The 17,766-nt window shown below is 42.4% G+C and overlaps 1 protein-coding gene across 1 annotated transcript in view; it reads right to left on the bottom strand.

Moving 5' to 3' along the window:
- UTRN (utrophin) overlaps positions 1-17,766 on the bottom strand; it is a 356,589-nt gene that overhangs the window by 89,712 nt on the left and 249,111 nt on the right. Inside the window, exon 54 of the mRNA XM_086743718.1 lies at positions 15,680-15,809. Within this exon, the coding sequence (XP_086599844.1) occupies positions 15,680-15,809 (130 nt within the window). The remainder of the gene's footprint in view (positions 1-15,679; positions 15,810-17,766) is intronic.

The following is a 17,766-nucleotide window of genomic DNA, read 5'->3' as shown; positions in this document are numbered from 1 at the left end:
TGCACTGTTATGGTTGCAAAAGTTCTCTTACTACGCCTGTGGTGATGGAACTATTGTTCCATACCACCCAATACAGGAGAACACACTGCAAGTAATTAATACAAAATAAATCATTAGAATACATTCAGTTTTTTGCTGAGAAGGGTAGGCACATTTTTCCCAGATGTAAAAGTAACAGGGATTTGTTTGGATCAAAAATAGAGTTTCTACCACCAATTCCATGTATTTGTTTAATTTTCTTAAAAGTTTTTTTCAAATCTTGATAGCCCTTATCAGTCTTGATACACGCTAGACTACAAGTACTAGAAGAGTCTCAGCAACACAATCCAGACACTATCTGAGAAATAAAAAAATGTAAAAAACCCAACCAAACAAAAAACTACAACAACCCACAGTGTACTTTTTGCATTTTAATTGATGGTGCATGGGAAGAGAGGATGTTGCCAAATGACCAAGTGTTGCTCCAAAGCACATGGCATCTTATAGAATCAGAATAGTTTGGGTTGGAAGGGATCTTTAATCTTGCTAAGAAATTGTTACATAGAAGAAAGAAGTACCACCAACAATAACCAGAGGAGAGTGGGAGGCATGGACAATCAACAAGAGCCAGTATCATCAAAGGAAGAGAGATGAACTCCTAGGCTGTAGGTCACAGAGCATGTTTTGATGTCTAGAATTAGAAAAGCTCTTTTAAAAATCAGACAGCCATTTGAAGAAAGAGCGGAGCTGAGCGAGACAAAATAAATTTTGAGCTGACTAAAATATTTCACTGACTTGCTGGGTGTCATAAGCTATCACCTTAGAGCACTGCTCATGTGCGTTCTGCCTGCAAAGGTAGAGGCTAGCCAGGCTTAGGGATACCACAACGGCAAGAGGGTATTTGAGAAGAGGAATATGGGGACGAACGGCTGTGACAAAAATCTGCAATGCTTTACTAGATGCAAAAGGATATAAATTATGTATGTAGCTCTGGGATATAGAGACATGGCAGTAACCCACAATTTGCAATACTGACAGACCAGAATAAAGATGAAGACCAAAGACAGGCTGTGATAAATCGTACCTTGTCTCTGGAATTCCAGCAATTTACAGTAGAATAAGCTACACCATAGGACAACACAGCTCTGGAGTGATTTTTACCCCAAGCTTTGCAACAGATTTTAGAAAAAAGGAAAAGAAACAAAGTTTAAGTTCTAAACAAAAACCCCTTTCAGATAAAAACTGTTGTTTTAAGCAAAAAAAACAACAGTTACAAATTGCTTACATAAAGATATCAAAGAAGTTGTCACTGGAAGTTATTTTTGAACCATCCACTGTTAAGAATAATAGACCATTGACGAATGTATGAGAACCCACTATATTCCAATGAGAAAGGGACTGTAACCAATCTAGAAGCCAAACTAAATCACAGCAGGCAGGCAAGCTGCGCCTAGTGTCAAAATTCAGTATCTGAGGTATCACAGGATACCTCACTGGCTGAAACATTCTATGACACAACTATAGGTTGAGGAAAACCAAGCCTCAGGAGTAAAAGCTGCAGGACTTTAAACGAAGATTAAGGGAGCACCTAGAGTTGGAACACTTCACACAAGGAAAGGGAATACTGAGCTTCGTTGTAAGGGGATAGAAAATAGCAGACTCAGTGGAGGAAGCCTCCTTTATTGGCATCTTGAACGCGTCAATATAAGGGACATGATGCCCAGAAACTGGACTAAGTACAAGTTACATATTTGCAAGGCTGCAATCTGTAATTTTTATCCAACATCATGCGCTTGCATCATCCTTTACCTGCTATCAGAGCCAAAACTTACCAGTTCTGCCAGAAAGTTGGAAGGGCTTAACAGTTCTGAACTAGATTATTAGTAGGTCATTTCAAATGATCAGTCACTTGACAAGGAACATGCTGAAAACTTCAGTAAGAGCTGATTATCTTGCAAAACTTTTTCGTTGTCCCTGAAGGTACTGACACAACTGATTCAATGAGCGCTTCTCGCTCCAGTAGAAGCATTAAGGAAAAAAGCGGGTGTAGCAATAAATGGGAATAGAAGAGGGGAACAACAGCCTGACTTCATTTGTTTGGACAGCTAAAACAAGGCAGTTTTACTCATGACAGACTAGTCACATATTTTGGGAGCAAAAAAAATTCCAGATTGACTGGGGTGATACAAGTATCCCAACAGAACTGAAAACTGAAACATCTTTTAAGACTGCTTCTCAAATCAGTGTCACTGGGCAAGGGTAGCAGCTGCATATTTATCTGAAAAATATTAATTCATTGAAAGACTTCTTCATTTTACAAAAGCCTTGAAGGTGCTTGTAAATTTCCCTAAAAAGACATTTACTAGGGAAATAAAGCAAAACACATACTTTTATGAGCTATAAAACCATTCAGCATCTCTTCATTTAAGAGAGAAATACATCTTGTATAACTTCATGTCTTCCATCACGAAAACGCAACTTATTAATGAGCAACACATTACCTTTTTTCAAGCAGATAACACATTCTCCAAGACACTAGTTGCATAGCATAGAATTGTAAAATGTCTTAACAGTGAGAACTTTCTTCTATGAGTTTCGAAGTCATTTCACCAGTCTGTCATTACACACACTGGCAGACAGGAGTTCCTTTCTGCTGTGAAAAACGCTACACAGTGGTTGTTGCTTTTTTGTCTTCACTTAATATAAAGTCTTCTCAATGATCAGCTTCCCCCTCCATCTTTTTTTTTTTTTAAAATTTTTTAAATAGTACTTATTGCATTATCCCCACTTCAGCAGCTGCTCAGAGAGTAAGAAAAGCCTATATTTACTGGACCATGTGTTTACCAGAGAGGAAAGATATTAACTGACCTTGCAGTCAGGGAAAAAAAAAAATCTGCTTCTATAGTGAAAAAACCCCTTGATTTTAATAAGCATTTTTTGTCATAGACAAAGCAATGAAAGCACCAACAGCTTTTCTGTGTCTCCATCAGAGACAGTGCCATGGAAGGAAAACTTTCAAGCCTGAACTTTACAGCATATAGACTCCTTACGTGCTTACATACATGGAAAATTCTTACTTAAGAATTATTTTACATCTCTTAAACTATTCCTGGCTCTATCAGTTTTGATTCTAAGCAATTTTGCTTGACCCTTATTATGTGGACTTGAACTAGTGAACCCTTTCCATGTTGCCACAATTACATTAATTTCCTTTCACCTTTGCTATATTCTTAATAAAATATACTAGAACTGGGGCTGACTTCCCACCCCCTCTCCCTCCCATTATGTCAAACATTGTCTCTTGGTTCAATCAATCTTTGCAGCAAAAACCAATGGGTGACACAGCACTGTAATCATTACGAACACTTTCAAAGCATTTAAACGGACACAATGGCATAGTGTCAAACTCCTAAGCAGAAGAACCAAAAGCAGTGCTAGCGTTGCACGATGAAGTCTTTAACATCGCTCCAGTGAAAGCATTTTCTGCGTTTCTATCTGGACAGAAAATTTAGTGCTGATGGGACGAGAACAGGAATTTTAAAGAATAAGCAACAACTTGTTAATGTGGAAACGTAGCAAGTAGTCAGACTCCAAGCACTCAATCATGCAAGCATAACCCAGTACGTTGCCTTTTTCTCCTATTCAAGTATCTATTGCATATGTAGTTACAACAAAGAAAAAGCACAGTCATTTTCATCTTAGCCCATTTAGGTTTTCTTCTATCAAAACTGAAAGTTCTTCAAACCAAAGAAATATAACTAAATAAAGAGGCGACGAAGAAAGTCTCTGCAGGATAAAAGACAAATTACCTTTAGTCTGCAGAAGACAGAACTGCAGAAGCAGAGAAAATGAAAGCTGTTAACCCCATGTATGACGAACACTCCTGGAAAGGGCCCAGAGTATGGGCTCCAGATAGAGACAAATGAGAACAATGCTGGCAAATATACATACCCTCTAATAATGGTTGTTGGTATTTCCCAGCGGGTGCTGGTGGAGAAGGCACAGAAGGACGGAACAAAGAGAAAATAGCTTCTAGTTAAAAGACATAATTAAATTGTCCCATAACATCTGTCTCCAGAAAACTAAAGTAGATTACAGCAGTGCTAAGACCTATGCATTTATCCAGCATAATCAGTGTAATTGGTCAATATAAAAAAAAAAAAACAAACCCAAACACATAACACTTTTCACTAAAAACAAGTCACCATTTGTAACAAATGTAAGCTCACAATACTTTTGCACAGTGGAAGCCCAAAGTTTGTGTTGCTCCAGGAACATAAACCAGGTATGAATTCAGTTTTAGTCTACTCTCGCGACAAACCCAGAAAAATCCAAATATAACAGCACTGTCACAACATCACCAAGCTACTGTGTCTTTTTCCAATTCCTGTTGAAGGGAGAGACAAGGCTATCACCACTGTACTCCAGTTACTCTAGGTAAGCAAGGAATTAATCCTATGTTTCTGTCCTGTTTTCAGCAGGGATGGAGTTAATATTCCTCTCAGCAGCTGATGTGTTTTGGGTTTTCTATGTGAAGAATGTTGACAAGCACACTGATGTTTTGAGTTGTTGCTAATGAGACCAAGGACACTGTTCAGCTTTCCAGGTCTCGCTAATGTGTGGGTGCAGGAAGCTGGGAGGGATACAGACAGAATAACTGACCCAAACTGGCCAGAAAGTGTATTCCATGCCATCAACGTCATGCTCAGTATATCAGTGTGAGTTGCCTGGGGCTGGGGACACCTCTGGCATCCCTTCTTCTCCCTCTCACTCCTTTGTTTGCCGCTTGGTTTCATTTCCATGATTACTGCTTGGGACAGGTGAGAAATCATACATTGTTCATTTTGTATATTTTAGTATCCTTATATTTTGTTGTTATTGCCATTTTCCTTTGCTATTCTTGTAAACTGTCTTCAGCTCAACCTGTGAGTTTTCCTCTCTTCCCAATTCTCTCCCCCATCCCGCTGGGGAGCCAGAGGGTGAGTGAGAAACTGCGTGGTGACCAGGGCTGAGCCACAAGAGTTTCTTTCCAAAGCACCACGAGTGCAGATTGTTATAGGCCTTTTATTTCTTCCAAAGATCAATAAAGATTTTTTTTTCTGGCACAGCACATATGGTAGGTAGCTCCTCAGCAAGGCTGCAGGAGACAGATAAACATCCCTTAACAGCATTTCAAAACAAAACAAAGGCATCTATTGTATTCCAAAACAATACAAAACCAGCAAATAAAGACAAGTCAGGCAGCACACAAGATACAGCTCCCTACCTTGATGGCATCCTATAGCAACAACACAAGACTTTAAAACAACGATGTTCTGAAGTTTTTTGAAACTTCTAAGTAAGTTTCCTCAGCCTGTTTTCTCCATTAGACACTTTTTGCTTAATATTCTGCAATTTCCAAATTGCCTTCCTGAGGCTCGTTTACAATGTTTTTGAGCTATGCTTGCTCTAGAGTGTAAGAAAGGAATTTTCTTTCAAACAACGTCCTTAACTTTTGACATCCATCAGTCATCCATGCTGCTAGTAGCATAACTGAGAATTCTTTAGCAGAGAAAGCTTTACTGGTTTTTGAAGTCGGTAAAACAAGGCAACAGCTAAACTTTAAGAGCATGGCTTCTGCCTTGGAAGCAGTCCATGTTTCAGCTAAAATCAGGCCATAACACAGCATACAGGTCAAGAATGACTATAACTCTGCTTATATCCTGAGGTCCTCACGGTTAAAACTAAAATCATAACAAAAGTAACCAGCATTGCCTCAGGTCAGCCTGTTTGCAACACTCAGCTGATAAAAACTCAGGCTTAAAACTCCTGTAAGTTTGCACTCCAAATCACTCAGCAAACAGAAACAACTTCCTTGAACTTCACTAATATGACTCCGAGCAGGCAACCAGGAAGGCTCTAGAAGAAGAAATTCAAGGCTCTACTCAGGAGGACTAAACTTGCAGGGTGACTAATAGATCTATTTGAAAAGGAAACAGATACTTAGTTTCAGATTCTCTCATGGGTAACTACACATTTCTCTAATTTCACAAACAAACTCTCAGAGGTCACAAGTGAATGGGCTCCAACTAAAACAGAAGCAGTAATGCTCACAACAGCGTAAATAATTTCCAGGTATGATTCCACTGACCTCCAGTGCGCCATACCCTCTTTGTTCTCCTAAGCACTACTTCTAATTTTCACACTCAATACTCAACTCAGCTGCATAACAGAGAAGAAAAAACTATTCCAGTGGTGCGTAATACCTAGTGGACAGGCACAAGTGGTTAGGAATAGAAAGGCTGCCGGCTAGACAAATTAGAAAACAATAAATTGCCTATTCGCAGTGAGATCTTCCTGGCTAGGAGGATAAAATATGGCAGAGAATTTATCAGGATGTGTTCAGTGGTATGAAGCAAAGAAGTTCTACTTTTTTAACGTCTGAAACAGGTGAATATGTCATGTGTCGACAAGTTTAAATAAAGTATATGCATGTAATTCACTGATATCTATTAATATATTTCTCCTTTAACACAGATGTGATTTATGGGGTTTCCTACACTTGCAATTAAGAGGAGATATCAGATAGTAAATACCGAATTTTAAATGATGTTTTTATCACAACAATCTTTGCTACAGAATAACAGATGTCAAAGCTAGGAATCTGATTGCCATAAGGCAACTAGAAGCTACTGGTATTTCGACAATCACTGTAGTCTCCTGGAAACATTCAATATTGGAGTGAGAATCACTGTAGTAGCCTGTGGTAATCTGCTAGGATGTTAGTCTATGTTATCTTCTAAAAAAATTATCTCCACTCCTTCACTGCATCAGTGGAATTTTAAGGATAGAATTTCAGTGGAGTTCTATTATCAATTCATAGAAGCCTGAGGACACAAAATATTATTTCTGCTTTCCTTTGTGTTTTCCATGGTCTGCAACCTTAATAACAGTACAAGGATCGAAGAAGTCATACAGAATTGTAATTAATATTTTTAGATCTAAGTTTTGTCCTATACCATGGACATGTGACAACAAAGCTAAAAATATGAGTGTTTACAATTTCCTTATCCCATCCATCTACAGCTAGTCTGCTGCTTCATCATTCAGCTCCACTCAGACGCTGAAGCAGCTCAAAGACAAGAAGAATGTGAAGCTTGCTGGTTTGTGATGGGGCCTCCCTACGGAAACATGGCAAAACAAAATCAGAAGAAAAGACTGATGGGAGATAAAATTAACTTATAAGGAAGTTTCCTGGAAACTGTGTTTAAGTGTGCCAGTTACTATATGGAAAGTATAGAAAGCCAACATGGGAAGCATAAGGCCAACGTGGGAAAGAAGAAACCAAGGCTTGCTCATAACCTGATTTTACATTCCTGTGATATATTTGAAATCAACCACATCATCACAGACAAAAACGGATTATCATAAGGCATCCTAAAAAAAATATTCTGGAGCAATGAACGTATGTATGAACAGGTCCTTAAAATAAGTCTTGGCCAGTCAAGTTCAAAACCAATTCTTGTCAGTCTTCTCCTAAATCTCTCTCATTCCTTGTCCTTGCAACAATGCCCTCCCTGGCATGAAAAGATCTAGGGCAGCAGGGGAGGAAGGAGAAGTGGAGGGAAAGGGAGAAGCTGAAGAAAACAGAAAGTGATTTTAAAACATTTATCCTCTTTGGGTTAGCTAACTCTCTCCCCTAAACATCTCTGCCATTAAGGCAGAGGTAAGAACTAATCTCAAGAAACAGTGCTTTTCCAATTAATGAGATTATGATTGTGTTGGTTTCGGCTGGGGTGGAGTTAATTTTCCTCTCAGTAGCTGGTAGGTTTTGGTTTTCGGAAGAAAGTTGATAAACACAACGATGTTAGGAGCTCTTGCTAAAGAGACCAAGGCCACTGTCTGACTTCCCAGGTTTCACTAATGTGCAGGTGCAGGAAACTGGGAGGGATAGAGACAGAATAACTGACCCCCAACTGGACAAAGAGAGTATTCCATGCCATAAATGTCATGCTCAATATTTAAGTGGAGGTGGGCCAGTGAGCTCTCGCTTTTCTCTCGCTGTTTGGAATCATTCCATGATCGTTTGCAGTTTTTTTTCATTCTGTGATTGCTGATTGGGATGGGCTATATCGGTCATCAGGTCACCAAGTGGCAAGAAATTATGCATAATTTGTTTTGTAATTTTTTTCTCTTTCAAAAATTATTAGAATCATAGAATGGTTAGAGTTGGAAGGGACCCTCAAAGGTCATCTAGTCCAACTCCCCTGCAAGGAGCAGGGACATCCCCGACTAGATCAGGTTGCTCAGAGCCCCGTCCAGCCTGGCCTTGAATGTTTCCAGGGATGGGGCTTCCACCACCTTTCTGGGCAACCTGTGCCAGTGTTCCACAACTCGCATTGTAAAAATTTTTTTCCTAATATCCAATCTAAATCTACCTCCCTCTATTTTAAAACCATTACCCCTAGTCCTGTCATAACAGGCCCTACTGAACAGCCTTTCCCCATCTTTCTTGTAGGCCCCCTTGAGGTACTGGAAGACCGCTATCAGGTCTCCCCAGAGCCTCCTCTTCTCCAGGCTGAACAGCCCCAACTCTCTCAGCCTGTCCTCATAAGAGAGGTGCTCCAGCCCTCTGATCATCTTTGTGGCCCCCCTCTGGACCTTCTCCAACTGGTCCATGTCCTTCTTGTGCTGGGGGCTCCAGAACTGGACACAGTACTCCAGGTGGGGTCTCACCAGGGCAGAGTAGAGGGGGAGAATCACCTCCCTCGACCTGCTGGCCACGCTCCTCTTGATGCAGCCCAGGATGCGGTCGGCCTTCTGGGCCGCAAGGGCGCATTGCCTGCTCATGTTGAGCTTCTCGTCTACCAGCACTCCCAAGTCCTTCTCCTCAGGGCTGCTCTCAATCCATTCCCTGCCAAGCCTGTATTTGTGCCTGGGACTGCTACGACTCAGGTGCAGGGCCTTGCACTTGGCCTGGTTGAACTTCATGAGGTTGGCACGGGCCCACCTCTCCAGCCTGTCAAGGTCCCTCTGGATGGCATCCCTCCCTTCCAGTGTGTCGACGGGATCACACAGCTTGGCGTCATCGGCGAACTTGCTGAGGGTGCACTCTATTCCACTGTCCATGTCACCGACAAAGATGTTGAACAGGGCCAGGCCCAACACGGACCCCTGAGGGACACCACTCGTGACCGGTCTCCACTTGGACATCGAGCTGTTGACCACCACCCTCTGAGTTTGGCCATCCAACCAACTCCTTATCCACCGAGTGGTCCGTCCATCAAACCCATGCCTCTCTAGTTTAGAGAGAAGGATGTTGTGCAGGACAGTGTCAAAAGCTTTGCACAAGTCCAGGTAGATGACATCCATTGCTTGTCCCTTGTCCACCGATGCTGTCACCCTGTCATAGAAAGCCACCAAATTGGTCAAGCACGATCTGCCCTTGGTGAAGTCATGTTGGCTGTCACCAACCACCTCCTTGGTCTCCATGTGCCTCAGCATGGTTTCCAGGAGAATCTGCTCCATGACCTTGTCAGGCACAGAGGTGAGGCTGACTGGCCTGTAGTTGCCCAGGTCCTCCTTGTTCCCCTTTTTAAAAATGGGGGTTATGTTCCCTCTCTTCCAGTCATTGGGGATGTCACCAGACCGCCACGACTTCTCAAATACAATGGCCAGTGGCTTGGCAACTCCATCCGCCAGTTCCCTCAGGACCCGCGGATGGATCTCATCAGGTCCCGTGGACTTGTGCACCTTTAGGTTCCTCAGATGTTCCTAAACCTGCTCTTTGAGTACAGTTCTTCATCCTTGCAGTCCCTGCTTGCACCTTCTACAGCTTGGGTGGTGAGACAAGAGCCCTTTATTGGTGAAGACTGAGGCAAAAAAGTCACTGAGTACCTCAGCCTTCTCCATGTCCCGGGCAACCAGGACACTGGTTTTCTTCCGGAGGGGGCCTACATTCTCCTTGGACTTTCTTTTGTCCCCTACATACCTATAAAAGCTTTTCTTGTTGCATTTTATATCCCTGACCAGATTAAATTCCGTCAGGGCTTTAGCCTTCCTCACCCGATCCCTGGCCACTCGCACAGCCTCTTTGTAGTCCTCCCAGGCTACCTGTCTCCGCTTCCACCTTCTATAGGCTTTCCTCTTCACTTTCAGTTGGTCCAGGAACTCCTTGCTCATCCACGCCGGCCTCCTGGCCTTTTTGCCCGACTTGTTCTTCATTGGGATGCACTTCTGCTGAGCTTGGAGGAGGTGTTCCTTGAATATGGACCAACTTTCCTGGGCCCTTCTTCCCTCCAGGGATGCCTCCCATGGCACTTGGCCCATCAGGTCCCTGAAGAGGCCGAAGTCCGCCTTCCTGAAGTCTAGGACAGAGAGCTTGCCATGTAGTTTCCTCACTGTCCCGTGGATCTTGAACTCCACCGTGTTGTGGTCGCTGCAGCCAAGGCTGTCCTTCAGTTTCACATCCCCCACCAGTCCCTTCCTGTTGGTGAGCTCAAGGTCGAGCATGGCACCCCTCCTTGTCGGCTCCTCTATCGCCTGCAGGAGTAAGTTGTCATCCACACATTCCAGGAATCTCCTGGACTGCCTGTGCCCTGCCGTGTTGTCTCTCCAACAGATGTCAGGGTGGTTGAAGTCCCCCATGAGGACCAGGGCTTGTGACCGTGAGGCTGCTCCTATCTGGCTATAGAGCGCCTCATTCGCTCTGTCCTCCTGGCCAGGCAGCCTGTAACAGACCCCTACTGTGACGTCCCCTGTCCGTCCCCATCCTCTAATCTTGACCCATAAGCTCGCTGTCAGTTCCTCCTCCATCTCCAGGCAGAGCTCCATGCACACTCCAGCCGGTTGCTGACGTAGAGAGCGACACCCCCTCCTCGTCTCCCCTTCCTGTCCTTTCTAAATATCCTATATCCCTCCATGTTGATGCTCCAGTCATACGAGTCATCCCACCATGTCTCCGTGATGCCAACTAAGTTGTAGCCTTGCTCGTGTGCACGCATCTCCAGCTCTTCCTGTTTATTTCCCATGCTGCGTGCATTGGTATAGAGACACTTCAGCTGGGTCCCCGACAAAGCTGACTTGCTGGCTGGAGTGACAGGAGTTCTTTTCGACTGCAGTTTAAGTTCATTGGCACATACCTGAGATCCTTCCTCAGCTTCTGGACCCTCGGTGCTGGCACTGGCGCCATGCTGACAGCAGTGGGCTGAACTGTGCTCCTCCTCCCCCAGCAACACTAGTTTAAAGCCCTCCGGACGAGTCTGGCAAGCCTTTGTCCAAGCACACTCTTCCCCTTCTCAGTTAGGTGCACATCATCCGCCCCTAGCAGCCCGGGCTTCTCAAAGCACGCCCCGTGATCTAGATACCCAAAGCCCTGGCTGTAGCACCACTCCCTGAGCCACGAGTTAACCTGCCAGATACTGCCAGATACAGACCTGCCTTTCAGGTCCCTGCCGTTCGACGGGAGGATTGACGAGAATTCCACCTGCGCCCCAGAGTCTTTGACTGTTGAACCTGGGGCCCTGAAATCCCTTTTGATGTTTCTCAGGCTGCTGCCGGCTGTGTCACTGGCCCCCACATGAAACACCAGCAGTGGATAATAGTCTGTGGGCCGTATGAGGCTAGGTACTCTCTGGGCGACATCCCTGATACGAGACCCCGGGAGACAGCATACCTCCCGAGAGAGCACATCGGGTTGGCAGATGGGTGCCTCCGTACCCCTCAGGAGGGAGTCACCCACTACCACCATGCGTTTCTTTTTCTTGGTAGCGCTAGTTATCACACAAGCCGGTCGGGCTACCTTGCACGGCTCCAGTACCTTCCCCGAGGTGCTGGGTCTTACTTCTAGATCTACAGAGTGGCAAAACGGTTCTGCAGGGGCACCTCGTGGTTCCGGGGAAGCTTCTTCTTCCTCCTGCTGCGCCTTGCCCTTGCAACTTTCCATTCATTGGCATCTTCTGCCTGCTTGCTCACCTTGTGTGTCAGTGGTGGGGGGGGCGGTGTTTGATTAGTTGACCAGATGCTGCTGTTCCAGTGCAGACTGTGCCTGGAACCAAGCATCCAGCTCCCTCTCTCTGCCTCCCTGATGTCCCGCAGCCTCCTGACCACCTCCTGCAGCTCAGCCACCTGCCGCAGGAGCTCCTCCACCCGGGCACACCTTCTGCAATCAGGGCTGCCGCCTGCCCCTGCCCCAGGAGTAGGGTCCAGGCACTGCCTGCAGCCTGAGTTCTGCACCGCAGCCTCTCCCTTCAGCTGCTCCGTCTGCATGGAGGCATCGATCGCCGCAGGGGGAGCCAGTGCAGGCCTCCCGGATGGAGCTACAGCCTTTGCTCTCAGGCGGGTGTTGGCCATGTTGCCCTGAGAGTCGGGAACAGCAAATGCCCCGGGTTGGCACCCTCCCTGACACACCCTCGCGAATTGCCGTGCCACGCCCTTGCTGATGCACCACGTCCTGTTCGCTGCGCTCGGGCTCGCTGGCGCTCCCTAGGGCCTGCTTTATACGGGGAGAAGGGCTGGACCGCTGGTGCCCCATCGCTCCGCCCACATCTCATCATGCGCGAGCTGCTGCCTCCTGGCACCTCTCTCCACTCCCCCCTGAGCTTCCCTGGTTCGCGAATCCCCCCGCTGCGCTGCGCTGCTGAGGATCATGCCAACTCCGAAGCTGCTGCTTCAGCGACAATATTATTCCTATTATTATTCCTTTTATTGCACTTTTAAAAACATATATATTATTTTCTTTTCCTTTGCTATCCTAGTAAACTGCCTTTATGTCAACCTATGACTTTTCTTTTCTTCCTGATTCCTTCCCCCGTCCAAGGGCGAGGGTGAGTGAGCAGCTGTGTGGTACTTGATTGCTGACTGGGTTTAAACCACAACAATGATTTAAAAATAAAAAATTTTTTGCTATTTATATTATAGAAGCAGCCAAAAACATGTTCAAATCATGACTGTACAGTGCTGTGTACTGCTCATCAATATTTTTTTAAAGACAGTCAGCTTACGATCTAAAACCACACTCCTCCTCCTTTAGCAACATGAAGTGTACTTCACTGAAGTTATTGAATTAACTTTAATCTACTGCAGAGAATACCAGTGACTGAGAAGCTGACAGAAAATTTCAAAAATAAACATTTGAAAATAGTTAATCAGAAGAAAAATAGTGTGTATCTGGATGTCTTCAAATCCAGAGATGCAGCTGTCCAAAGATCGATGGCATTACTTGTCAGAAAAAATTTACTAGACTCAGTCCTCCGTGGAATTTAACAGCTTATGATATACAAGAGCTCAGAGCAGATGATTCAAAGATGCCTTTTGGCCTCAAAGTCTATTAATCTACAGAAAGTGCAACACTGCTCTGTGCAGGGTGCAGATGCCCACTGCTGGCAGTGAGGGCTGCACAGGGACCTTTGTGAGAAGAGGTCGGGGCTGCCCCGTGCCAGGGTCAGCCAGCTCCAGAAGACCCATGACAGGGCACAGCTGAGGCCCTCAGCCACACTGGTGGCACCTCAGGGAAAGCATTTTTAAGAAACAGCAGAAAACACACCAGAGAAGGAGGAGGGAACAAAAAGGAGAAAGAGCAGAGGGAACACCAAGGTCAGAGGAGGAGGTGCAGCTCCACGGTGAGGCAGATACTCCCCATGGAGAGCCCATGCTGGGCCAGAGGAAAGATGTGAGAAGAAAGGAGTAGCAGAGAGAAACTGCCAGGCTGACTGCGGATCCATCACCTTCTCACTCTCTCACACCACTCATTGCCTTGTTGAAGAGGGTGAGCATGACCTGCAGCCATAACAATAGGGGAAGGAGACAGGAATGAAGGAGCTAAGTTGGAGGAAAGCTGTGCTTTTCATGTCTGTCGTCTTGTTTACCACTACCAAATCAAAAATCAAATATTTATTTTAAATGACAAGAAATAGTTTATTTTGCTCAAGCTAAATCTGTTTGCCCCATATCAGTAGTTTGTAAGGGACCTGCATTTGTCCCCATCTTGACCCATGAGTTTTCTCACTCCTGTTTTCCTGTCTTCTGTCTCCACCCCATTGAGGTGGAGACAATAAGCAAGCAGATGGGTGGGAGTCTGACTGGCAGCCAAGACTAACCCACCACATTCCCAAAAAAAAAAGAAAGTCTATAGAACTACTGAGTGTGAAGAAGGAAGAGGAAAATAAGTTTAATGCACACCTATGAAGCTTCCCAGTCTGAGCATATTTGATCAGATCAAATATGATGACTAGACAAGAGAGACTCATACAGCACCTGTAGACCATCTGCCTGGGCATTATTGTTATGCAGTTTATACCATGGTCACAAATTCCCTGCTATTCTGTTATCACTGCCATCCGTATAGCACAATAACATCATCATCAATAATAATAATAATAGATTGCACAACAAGAATTTATGATGCAGCTCATCACCTGAAGTTTGCTATTGCACTTTCAGTGAACACTAGAACATTGATATCAATCCCTGCTAGAAAATGAACTTTTTACACTGGTAATATTTTATGCATTGGCACCATTTGTGCTGGGTGGTTCTACGGCTTTGGAGAGAAGAGTCTGGGACTTCAAATTTTTGTGTGAAAGAATGAGCAAATATAAAGCGAGCATTCCCTCTTTTTCAATTGCAGACCTGCTTGTGATTTAGAGCGGCTAAACCATTAGATATGTAAAATATCAAATAAGTTTGAGAGTAAAGACAAACAGAATGTTTTCAGGAGTCAAGAGTTCAAAAAGGAAGTAGTCAGATACATTACAGCAGCTAAGGCACCAGAACTAATCACAGGGAAAAATGGTTCATTGGCTTTAATCACCAGCTATTCAAACTTCATCACAAAGTTGAATCAGGGAATAGGAAATTGTATAAAAATTTGCAAATTTTGCAAAATATGGATGCAGGAAAGATTAGTTGTTTCCATTGAACAAACTTAAGAAGTTTGCTATGGAGATGTATGGGAAGAAGACTAACTCCCGACACAAACATCTATACTGTAACTTTGTAAATTATACAGAACAGTAAATTATTCACATCTTACAGCAACTGATACTTCTGTAAAAGCAGATTACTACCTTTTCCAAGAACAATTCTTAGGTAATTAAAAGTAAGATTTTATAACATTGTAGCTTATAGAAGAAACATAATTCTAGGACTCAGTTACACAGCTATTTGGTATATTTTTCTGTTTGCGATTATGGGGGATAGGGTTGAGGGTTCCTTGTTGGTTTCTGATAGAGACAAATATCTCAAAAATACTATGCAAATATAATTTCTAGGATAGTTGTGGTTTATTCCTTAGTAATAATTCATCTAACATTCAAATCTTTAAGATTCTGTACTGATTGCCTTCCTAAAGCTGATTCCTTTTAGTTTTAATGGGGTACACCACCAAATACTTGAACTACTATTCTGACTACATTTAAGATGCATATGTTGTTGTGTTAAGAAAAGAGAAAAGAACAGAATTGATGACTTAAGAGTGTTTTGAATAAAAAACTGGAACAGGAAATAGATTTTTTTTTTTTCGTACTTCTCCCATTAAAACGTTAGTACTTACAAAGCAGAGTAGTAATACTTTGAGACTAAATCATTGAAATAGAAGCAATCAGGATGTAGTTTGGAAAATTGTGAAGTCTAACCAAGTAATCGAGATACAAAATACATACTAGAGACATGCAAGTCCTTTTTCTTTCCTTTTAACCATTCCCCAAAGAGAGTATTTTCTGACCTGTTTTTGAATGCAAGCTCCTTCTTGGTTCCTCAGGCCCCTCAATGGGTTGGTCAGCAAGGAAAACTCGTGCCTGGTCCACAGCATTAAGAATGGCTTGCTCTTTATCCTTCAGTTCACGCCTCAGTGCCTTTTGGGAAGGGAAAGAAGAATGCCATTTGTAACTTGATCTTGTGAGCAACAGACACTATGTCATTTTCTGTTTTCACCTCTCTGACCAGACCTGTCTAGCGAGTGAATAAATGACATGTCATTCAGACTGCAAGATAAAATGTAAATTTTACAAAACAGAAATGGCAAGAGATTAATTAAGGCTAGAAGGGTAATTTTTATAGAAGTGACTTGAAGAATTGAACACAAAAAAGATTATGATTATATGTTTTCAAAACACTCACCTAACAGAAACTGAAACTACTACATTAAACTTCTAAAAAAAAATGAAAGAAAAATTAAAGGGTTTATTGCTATTAACAGGATTGCTAATATATAGTAGATTACTACAATAGACTATTTTTTCTTCTTTGGTAGCTGGAATAACAGAAAATTGCATCTACTAAAACTTCAGAAGATAATTTCACAACTGTTATTTTTGTCTCCTATTTATTGATATTTTTAAAACTTAAAAGATATGTAACTAGAACTTTCATGATGAGAATACATTCTAAAATAACATCCTTCAAATTAGCCAAAAATATTTTGAGCCTTGTTATGCAGGAACAATTAAGCCTTATACACAGAAAAAAAGGTCATTTTTTCTTTAAGACGTTTTAATGCTAAAAGAAATGAATTTCAGGGTATTTTGTTCTCCAGTAATTATGACCTTTTTTTAGAGGGTTAAGTATAACTACTCTTTTTGAAAAAAAGCATTCATAAGCATTCAGATGTAATGTTTCCTATAAAGCATTTTCTTCCACTCAATTTTCTAAGTGTAAATCTGCCCCACCTAGAAGGAAAATGCTTTGCCTGTTTTATTTTTATTACTTTCCAACAAGAGAAACACAAAATAAGATACTTTAAAGATTATTAAAATGCTGTGCTTGATTATTCCAATATATTTTTTAACTCTAATTACAAAATCAAGGCTTATTTTGCTGATGCAATCTGCTCAGGCTCCACTGCAGCTCAAGAAAAGCAGTTAGTCAGTGCTCACAACATGACATAACAAAACAAGTGCTTTCCACTACAGAAAATCGTGAAAAATGGTTACCATAAAAGTCTCACAAATGCTACCTTATCCATCTCATCAGTCAGTCCCTTGATGCCACAAACAGAAAAAACACCTACCTCTTGACTTTAGGTTAGCAGGAGGTAAGATGCTATTTCCCCCCCCTTCTCTCCCACTTTATTCCTTTATCCTCATCATCTTCCCAAATCCTTCAATTCCTTCTCACTCTCTAGTGCTGCTCCAAATTAAGCAAAAAAAACCCCAAACCCAACAAAAATAATCACTGAAAATAGGCTAACCTCCATTACATTTAGGAACTTGCGTAACCATTGTCTTTATACAAAAAAACCTCTTCAGAACACTGTTACTTCTACATCCTTTTGTACAGCAATAATAACAATAAGAATAAACACTATGATTTGTAGGATTCAGCATATACTATGTTTAATAAGAAATAAAAATTGTAATTTAAGAACCAAGTCCTAATTTGTTAATTTTTTTTTTTCTACAAAAACTAAAGTATTTTAAAAGCAACATTCCTGAAGAATCCCTTCAAATCAGCACAGTATGTATCAATAATTTAATTTTACATAACATACATTAGAATAACACTCTTCAAAACCATCCATATTCTGCAAATCCTGAAAACACTCTCTATACAGGAATTTGTTTTGGGAAAAAAAGGAAGACAGGAAGTCATTATCACTACTGTGCAATTCAGGCTCAAAAATTACCCATTTAAAAAACTTTTGGTTATTACAGCCTGAGTGGATGCATCATTAGAATACAATCTTAACTTTTAATTTAAAAGATTTTGTCAGAAACAGTGGGGTGACTACTTCAGTGTGAAGTAGGTAATCTTTCTAGAATTACTTTTTTTCCCTCCATGCAATTTCCAAAAATATTTCCAAAGCATATAAGA

This window comes from Chlamydotis macqueenii, chromosome 3 (genome assembly GCF_036417535.1).
Source record: "Chlamydotis macqueenii isolate bChlMac1 chromosome 3, bChlMac1.mat, whole genome shotgun sequence".
Lineage (NCBI taxonomy): Eukaryota > Metazoa > Chordata > Aves > Otidiformes > Otididae > Chlamydotis > Chlamydotis macqueenii.
The sequence above is the reverse complement of the archived record's forward strand: the minus strand, read 5'-3'. Positions and strand labels throughout refer to the sequence as shown.